At 52.7% G+C, this 10,000-nt stretch overlaps 1 protein-coding gene across 1 annotated transcript in view; it reads left to right on the plus strand.

The window, feature by feature from the left end:
- Positions 1-10,000, plus strand: part of LOC311327277 (signal-induced proliferation-associated 1-like protein 2) — a gene marked incomplete at its 5' end in the record, with an annotated part of 60,351 nt that overhangs the window by 40,854 nt on the left and 9,497 nt on the right. The window contains 3 exons of the mRNA XM_084460309.1: positions 987-1,226; positions 4,847-4,900; positions 5,752-5,917. Coding sequence (XP_084316435.1) covers positions 987-1,226; positions 4,847-4,900; positions 5,752-5,917 — 460 coding nt within the window. The remainder of the gene's footprint in view (positions 1-986; positions 1,227-4,846; positions 4,901-5,751; positions 5,918-10,000) is intronic.

Below are 10,000 nucleotides of genomic sequence, written 5' to 3' on the forward strand. Positions count from 1 at the left end.
AGGGTTTGACCTGTGACCCAGTTAAAGGCTGGATGATGTCATTGGTGGCTCCCTTCCAAGCACTGGGGAACAGCTGGATTCCGGCGTGTCTGCGTCACGCTATTGATCTGCCCATGGGGGGTTATTTGCACTCTGTCCATGGTGTTTGGATGGGAGTTCGCAATCTACTGAGTACAGACACACACAATCACACACGCACACACACCACAGTCAAAGGTCTCTATTCATTATCACCCCATATCATCAATGCATCGGCCTGGTTTCTGTTTCTGTCACACACACACACGCACACACACACACACACACTCAGGGGACGGTTGTTGGGTGACCTTTTCAGCCAGCTGAGGCCCTCTCTCCTGACCTGTCTTGATCCATGCAGTTGTGACGGGTCTGACCAGTAGGGGGGGTTGGGGGGAGGAGGGCTGGCTTTCACTGCCCCCCTCCCCTATCTCTCTATCCCTCTATCTCTCTATCCCTCTATCTCTCTATCCCTCTATCCCTTTAACTCTCTATCCCTCTATCTCTCTATCTCTCTATCCCTCTATCCCTCTATCTCTCTATCCCTCTATTTCTCTATCCCTCTATCCCTCTATCCCTCTATCTCTCTATCTCTCTATCTCTCTATCCCTCCCCCCACAGGCAGGGGCACAGCACTGTTTTGGATGATGGGTTTTGTTCACACCCTCTCTCTCTGTTATCAACGCCCGTTACCCTTATGGGATGACGGTGGCCTTACAGGGATGGGCCGCGTCAGACTTCAACCAGAACCGCAAAACCCCCATTTGCCCCACTGCCAATCCACGCAGCCAACAGGCCCAGGCTCCAGGTCCGAGGCCCGATTCAGCTGTCCTTGTGTCTTTTCCTGCGCCTCAGTATTCCTTATTATTCTCTGACGCCCCAAAACCCGTTAGCTGTGGGCCGTGCTCACCTCTAAAGTCACTTTTTGGGTCACGCGTTCCTCTGTCTGTTCTGTCACGTGCGGCCAGCGGGTCACATCGCTCGGGGAGCCCGCTGGCGCGTGGCGCCAGATGCTGTACCTCGGCCGACTCCTCCAAGGTCTACACCATCCCCCAGACCAGCTCAGGGGGGGGGGCGGGGCCCGGCGCCGAGGCGTGCGGGCAGGAGAGGCCCCAGCCCGGCACCAGACAGCCGGCCGCCGGCGCCAAGAAGACAGAAGAAGAAGACACGCTCCCACCCGAAGAGTCTCCCGACATGTCAGAGTGTGGGTGAGTGTGTGAGCGTATGGGTGAGAGCGCATGTGTGTGTGTGCGTATGTGTGTGTGTGTGTGTGTGTGTGTGTATGCGTGTGTGCGTGCGTGTGTGTGAATAGAAAGTTCAGAGCCAAAGGCATACATCTGATACAGTAGAGTAGTCATGGGACTTATCTCTGATCTATCCAAGATATTCTGTGCCAACAGTCAGGGAATATAATACATTCTAGATTAGAACCGGCTCATAGGTACGTCACGTTCTCCTCCTGTAGCGTTCTGTTGCTACACGTTCCCCGTGCAGAGCGTGCTAGATCTCCCCAGATGTAGCGGTGGATCCCGGTTCGCGAGGCCCCTCCCTCAGCCTCCCTGGCGCTCAGAAACTGGGCCTGATTCAAGCCGACAGTCGCATTACAAATAAGCACTGTGAAGTCGTAGACGTAACACACTTGGCAGCCGTCGCTTGCGTTCATTGGCCGACGGGGCCTGTGAGGCGGGGGTCCCCTGTAGAGCTGCAGGCACGACACGCGCATCACCGACCCCCACCACAGACACACACACACTTCTAGAACATACACTCAGACACACACACACTCCTAGAACACACACACACTCAGACCCACACACACTCCTAGAACACACACTCAGACCCATACACACTCCTAGAACACACACTCAGACCCACACACACTCCTAGAACACACACTCAGACCCATACACACTCCTAGAACACACACACTCAGACCCACACACACTCCTAGAACACACACTCAGACCCACACACACTCCTAGAACACACACTCAGACCCACACACACTACTAGAACACACACTCAGACCCACACACACTACTAGAACACACACACTCAGACCCACACACACTCCTAAAACACACACTCAGACCCACACACACTCCTAGAACACACACACTCAGACCCACACACACTCCTAGAACACACACACTCAAACCCACACACACTCCTAGAACACACGCTCAGACCCACATACACTCCTAGAACACACACACTCAGACTCACACACACTCCTAGAACACACACTCAGACCCACACACACTCCTAGAACACACACACTCAGACACACACACTCCTAGAACACACACACACTCCTAGAACACACACACTCAGACCCACACACACTCCTAGAACACACACTCAGACCCACACACACTCCTAGAACACACACTCAGACCCACACACACACCTAGAACACACACACTCAGACCTGCACACACTCCTAGAATAAACACACTCAGATCCGCACACACACTCCTAGCACACACACTCAGACCCACACACATTCCTGGAACACACACACACTCAGACCTGCACACACTCCTAGAACACACACACTCAAACCTACACACACACTCCTAGAACACACACACTCAGACCCACACACACTCCTAGAACACACACGCTCAGACTGGCACACACTCCTAGAACACACACACTCAGACCCACACACACAATCCTAGAACATACACTCAGACCCACACACACTCCTAGAACACACACACTCAGACCCACACACACTCCTAGAACACACAAACACTCCTAGAACACACACACTCAGACCTGCACACACTCCTAGAACACACACACACTCCTAGAACACACACGCTCAGACTGGCACACCCTCCTAGAACACACACACTCAGACCCACACACACTCCTAGAACACACACTCAGACCCACACACACTCCTAGAACACACACTCAGACCCACACACACTCCTAGAACACACACACACTCCTAGAACACACACACTCAGACCCACACACACTCCTAGAACACACACTCAGACCCACACACACTCCTAGAACACACACTCAGACCCACACACACTCCTAGAACACACACTCAGACCCACACACACTCCTGGAACACACACACTCAGACCCACACACACTCCTAGAACACACACTCAGACCCACACACACTCCTAGAACACGCACACTCAGATCCGCACACACACTCCTAGCACACACACTCAGACCCACACACACTCCTGGAACACACACACACTCAGACCTGCACACACTCCTAGAACACACACACTCAAACCTACACACACACTCCTAGAACACACACACTCAGACCCACACACACTCCTAGAACACACACTCTCAGACCCACACACACTCCTAGAACATACACTCAGACCCACACACACTCCTAGAACACACACTCAGACCCACTCACACTCCTAGAACACACACACTCAGACCCACACACACTCCTAGAACACACACACTCAGACCCTCACACACTCCTAGAACACACATTCAGACCCACATACACTCCTAGAACACACACACTCAGACCCACACACACTCCTAGAACACACTCAGACCCACACACACTCCTAGAACACACACACACACTCAGACCCACACACACTCCTAGAACACACACTGAGATCCACGCACACTCTCAGACCCACACACACTCCTAGAACACACACGCTCAGACCCATACACACTCCTAGAACACACACACTCCGTCTCCCTTCACCCCAGATGAGACGACACACAGATGATATATCGGCTCCTAGAAACGTTACATGGGGAGAGGGACGGAAGTAATGTGTTCAGTAAGGTGTTCAGTAATGTGTTCAGTAATGTGTTCAGTAATGTGTTCAGTAATGTGTTCAGTAATGTGTTCAGTAGTGTGTTCAGTGGTGTGTTCAGTAGTGTGTTCAGTAAGGTGTTCAGTAGGGTGTTCAGTAGTGTGTTCAGTAAGGTGTTCAGTAAGGTGTTCAGTAATGTGTTCAGTAGTGTGTTCAGTAGTGTGTTCAGTAAGGTGTTCAGTAAGGTGTTCAGTAGTGCGTTCAGTAGTGTGTTCAGTAAGGTGTTCAGTAGTGTGTTCAGTAGTGTGTTCAGTAGTGTGTTCAGTAAGGTGTTCAGTAGTGTATTCAGTAATGTGTTTAGTAGTGTGTTCAGTAATGCTGTCCCAGACAGGGAACCGCCCCGCCGCCCATCAGCCACTGTGTCTGCTGATTAAATGGAGAGCAGGACAAAACAAAGGGCCTTTGACGGGAGCGACAGGGCAGGGTTGGAAGATGTGTGTGTGTGTGTGTGTGTGTGTGTGTGTGTGTGTGTGTGTGTGTGTGTGTGTGTGTGTGTGTGTGTGTGTGTGTGTGTGTGTGTGTGTGTGTGCGCTGTATACACCGTGAGTGTCTTCGGATCGAGCGAGTGTGGGAACTGCACCGGGGGGTTGGGGTAAAGTCCTCCTGCTTCAGCTTCCCAGTAATCAGATTTAGTGTGTGATATGTGCCACTTAAGGGCTGTGTGATTGATAGCATGGCTCTGGACTCATCTTTCCCAGGGTTATGAAAAAGCTCCCTAATGAAATTATCCTCCTCCACTGTTTGTTTATATTCTTCTCATGGTTTCCATTTCTTCTCACATAACCGAGCCTCTTGATAAACGACCCAATAAGCCGCACAGTTATTGTCTAATGTAATAAAAGTTTCCCCTCCCCTCCTTTGAAAAATAAATAAATAAAAAGCTGGCTGGTTTCCTCGCTAACGCCGCGTGCCTCTAACCATGTAACGGCGCTCTCCTAACCTCTGGCTGTTCTCTTGTTTCTGCCTCTTTCCGCTTCTGCTTGTTCCAGAGGAGCGGAGAGCTTGTTAGCTTTCCTGCTTAAAACGCTGACCGAGCGTTCCAGGTACCCCCCCCCTCCCCCCCCCCACCCCCCACCACACACACACACCCCTAACCATCCTATACGACCCCCCCCCCCCCTGCCATCTGGATGGTGCCAGCAGTGCAGCGGGGCCATCTTGCTTTGCGTCAGTGGTTGTTGTGACATTCCTGTCTACATCTCTCCACAGAACCCCCCCAAGCACCCCCCCTCCGACCCCTTGACCTCCTCCCTACCGAAGTGTGTCATCCTGTCAGCTCCTCCACACACACACACACACACACACACACACAGCCCTGTCCTGCTTGTGGGAGCCCCCCCCTACCCCCCCGTGCCTGGACTGGGAGCTGATCCCTGCTCATCGTGCCGGGGAGCTCGACGCCCTCATGCTGACCTTCGACCCCCCCCCAGTCGCCCTGAAGCCAGCTCCTGCCCTCCTACCCAGCGTCCTCTCTGGTCTCTGCCTCTCTCTCTCTCTCTCCCGGCGTTCCGTCGCCATGGTAACGGTGTGCGAGCGAGAGAGAGAGGACGGCGCCTCCTCACTCTCTGTCTCCAGTGTACCCTCCTCCCCCCCCCCCCCTCCCCTCACCTCTCACGGTGCTTGGCTGCCGGCGTGGGCATGTTGGAGGAAGGGGGGGGGAGGGGGGGCGGCTCCAAACCTCCCCCACCCCCACCCTCTCATCCCGACTAACATCTCCAGCATGTGACTCAGACGAGCACCTGATGTTGCCGCGATGAGATAACCCTCCACTACCCCCCCCCCCCCCCCCCCGACCAGACACTGTTTAGTAAACAGCCTGGCGACCTCTGACCCCCCCGTGACGGCCCTCTGGTCCTGACCGCTCTGCTCTGTGTGTGTCCCCCCCCCCCCGCAGGCAGCTGTATGCCCAGGAGGCCGCCTGTCGGCTGCAGGCGGCGGTGGCGGAGCGCGAGGGCCAAGCGCCGTCCCGGGGGCGGGGCTTGTCCGGGGAGGAGGCGTACCTGAAGATGATGATGACGCAGCCGGACAGCCCGCCGGGGGAGGAGTCAAGCAGGAGACAGGTGAGGCGCACGTCCCGTGATTCGTACGCGTAGCAGCTGCGTAAAACACATGCACGCACACATACATACACACACACACATGCACGCGCACGCACACATACATACACACACATGCACGCGCACGCACACACACATACATACGCACACATACATACACATACACACACATATGCACGCACACACACACACTGCCTGTAGGATGCATCAGGTAATAGCTGATCACTATCTTTGATGCGATACAGTGTAACCCGTGTGTGTGTGTGTGTGTGTGTGCGTGTGTGTGCTGATAGATAGCGCGTCTGTCTCGGGGCCCTGTGTGACCCTGTTGGACAGCGAGGGAGCGAGAGGCCAGAAGCTGATAGGCCTGATAATGTCTGCATGGGAAGCCAGTGAAAGCGGGGGGCCGGCCTCTGCTGTGTATCAGCCCTGCCCCTGCCCTGCCCCTGCTCTGCCCCGGCCTGCCCTGCCCCTGCTCTGCCCGGCCTGCCCTGCCCCTGCTCTGCCCCGGCCTGCTCTGCCCCTGCTTTGCCTCCGGCCTGCTCTGGCCCTGTTCTACCCCTGCTCTGCTCTGGCCCTGTTCTACCCCTGCTCTGCTCTGGCCCTGCTCTGCTCTGGCCCCTGCCTGCTCTGCCTCCTCTCCTCTCCCATCCCCACACATGGCCCTTTCTCGGGGTCTGGGAGAAGGGCACAGACTGTTTGCCTAATCTAATTTATTACTGGCCTGAGTTTGCTCAGGCTGGATGTCATGGATTAAAGACAGGAAGTTGGAGAGAGAGCAGTGTTGTTTGATGTCCCTGGGTCCCGGAGACTCTATTAATTGCATCTTGAGCCCCCCCCCCCCATCCATTATCTACCAGGAAGGGACCCAGGAGACGTAGAGTTAGGTTATTTTTGGACGCAGCTCAATGCTTATACAAATGAATTACGACCCGAGAGTAAGAGACTAGAGACAGATTCAATACGTAACCATGGCTCCCGGCGTAACCAGTACCCCCCCCCCCCCCCCCCCCGCACGTCGTCCCTTCAGACAAGGGCTCTGACTGGAACCTTTAGTCTCTGACAACATTGATTGGTCAGATCCGCTGATGTGGGCAGGGCTTGGAGACAACAACGTCATTATCCCGGGAACAGCCAATCTCCATGTGAGTCTAAAATGAAAGTAGGTGTTTCCAGCTCAGTGATGTGATTTGAGCTGATTTCATTTCAGGGTCTATGTTTTGCCCTGGCGAGCAGAAGAAACTCTCTAATCAGCGCTGCGCCGTTTGTTCCGCGGACGGAAGTCTTTGGCCTTTGTTGTTGTTCTCGTGGTAACCTGATTCCGGCTGTCTGGTTCGGGCGCGTCGTGCCGGTAAAAGCAATCTGTTGAGGAGAGACGCGCGAGAAGACGTGGGGATCCAGAGTGCGCTCACATCTGATCTCTCTGTACTGCCAGCGAGCCGTCCACCTACGTGTTCTCAATCGCCATCATCAACCCAACTGCCACACGAGGGAATTTGATTGCAGTAATGACGGTGGCATGGAGATTATCGTTGTTTTTGTTCAAATTCTTTTTGTGCTTTTTTGTTGTTGTTCAATAAACAATCAGAAAAGACAGTGGAGGTTAAAGGAACACGTCAATGTTGAGGGAAATATGCCTATTTGCTATCTTCCCCAGTGTCAGATAAGAAGATACATACCCTTCTCTTCTCTGTGCATCCAGTGGGAAGCATTGAGACCCGTTAAGATACCTTAGCCTAGCTCAATCACTGGAAGTGGATTTGAAACATTAGCCTAGGCCTAGAAGAGAAGGGTATGTATCTTCTTATCTGACTTTGGGGAAGATGGCAAATTAGCTAATTTCCCCAACAGTTGGTGAGTTCCTTATAATTCCTTAATGTTGGCAGCGGCAGCCTCCTCGAGAGTCATGGCAGACAGTGCATTGTGTGGCTGAACAGGTGCAGAATGCTTTTCCTAGCCAGACGAGAGCGGTCGCGGAGGAAGTCCTCCGGAGACAGAGGAGGAGGAAGAGCATTGTGCGAGTGACGTAAGAAAAGCTCTCCCATGGCCATTGCTCCTGCCTTCCGCCTCTTCAGCCTCCTCTGGAGAGCAGAATAAAGGTCCCTGAATAGCTGCTTGCTCGTAGGCGACATCCTCTTGAGTTGTGTATTAAAAGAACCAAGAGTTCTCGTCTGCCCACCGTTCGTTGGCGTAGAGAGTATGTTTGTCATCAGTAGCTTCCTTTGAGAGGCCCATTGAAAAGGACAGTCCTGGGCAGCCTCTCCTGACTGGCTGCGTATCCGCCGGTTGTGTGCATGATTCAATGGCCGCTTCATTAAAGGGGCCTAGTCATCAGTGTAGACACGGGGTTCACTGGTTCTCTCTGTCTCTCGCCCCAAAAGTGGAAGCTTTAAGTATATGACACATTTGAACGTGCAGGACTTTGCACATCACCTGCAGTGGATAAAAACCAGTACACATTCATTTTGAAGCAGGTTTGATGAATTTGACATTTTGCTATGAAGCACACAGAAGGTTTCATCAAGCCTTTCCCTGTGGTCTGCGCAGAGTGCCCTGTCTGAGATGCTCAAAATTAATAATAATAAAGTTGCATGCTTTCCTGTGCGCCAGCTCAGTTTAAGAGAATGCTAAATGCACAGCCTTTTTAGCAGGAGAGGGGCAACTCGTGTTTAAGGTTGTTTTCGATGAGATCGGGCCATACGAGATCTCATCCCGCCAAGATGGGTTTGAGATGGGTTTGAAATGGCAGTGAGGTACCATCTGAGCCAATAGGAACCCTGCGTTGGGTGGCAGAGCAGTGATGGATGTGTTGTTTGTTGAACAAGTCCAGCCGTGGAATTCCTCCGTTCTGGAGGCCTAATGGATTCTGCCGGCCACATTCTCACCCGGGGGTATGAGGGGGGATCTCTCTTTGAAACAGATATGCGGCCGGGTGGGTGTGAGTTTGTGGGAATTACTGTAGTAAAGCCTCACTGTTGGCGAGGGTTGAGAAACTAGTCTTGGCTTTTACAAATCTGCAGGCAGATCACTGTGTATATCATTTGTGGCCTCTGGTGATGTCACCCTACACTGTTTAGGTTTGTCCAAGTGGATATGATGAATGTGAAGATCTCTTGTATGTATCTCTCCAGTGGGATTCACAGTAATGCCTTTTGGTATGTGTCCCCCAGAGGTCTGAAAAGTGCTGTTGAAAGCCTCAAAAGCCCTTTGTTCATGTTCACCCTGACCTCTGGTTCACCTCTGACCTCTGCGCCATACCCTGGTCTATGGAAGTCATGCTAGAGTCTCATGATATTAATTGTGTTGTGCTTTGAAACTAGGAATCCCTTTATATCTGCACACACACACACACACACACACACACACACACACACACACACAGGATGTGTACATGCTTCCTGTAAACACATGGTGAATGTGGAATCTCCTGTAGGCTAGCAGCAGGGACCACTGCTCCACTGAGCAATGTGTGGAGTCTTTATGTGTGAGCGATCATGGGAACGCAACAGAGCATGCATGTGTTCTTCAGTAGCACAACAACAACAGGGTTTATTAATAACCTCCTCCATTAGAGACAGATCATATTAGAAGGAGCTGCTACAGAAAGTAAGAGCTTTGTAGGCATCTCTTTTGTGTGTGTGTGTGTCTGTGTGTGTGTGTGTGTGTGTGTGTGTGTGCGCGTGTGTGTGCGCGTGTGTGTGTGCGTGTGTGTGTGTTTGTGCACGCCTCTCATGTTCCTCACAGCCCTCATGTTATCACTCATTTTTAGAGTTCCTTGGTTCTGTGATCATCACCCCTCACATGCTGTGCCAGTCGGCATGTGCGTGCGCACACACACACACACACTCACACACACACACACACACCCTCGTACTCCTCTCTTTCAGCCGGAGTCTCGCCAGCTGTGTCCTCTCCATCTGCATCTTCTTCTGCATGAAGCTCCATCAACCCTACCTTTCTCCTCTTCCCTGTCACTGCTTTCTTTCTCTCTCTTTTTCTCTCTCTCCCTCTCTCTTTCCCTCTCTCTCTCCTTCTCTCTCCCCCTCTTCCTCTCTTTCCCTCTCTCTCTTTCCCTTTCTCTATCTC

This window comes from Borostomias antarcticus (genome assembly GCF_949987555.1).
Source record: "Borostomias antarcticus genome assembly, chromosome: 2".
In the NCBI taxonomy this organism is placed as follows: domain Eukaryota; kingdom Metazoa; phylum Chordata; class Actinopteri; order Stomiiformes; family Stomiidae; genus Borostomias; species Borostomias antarcticus.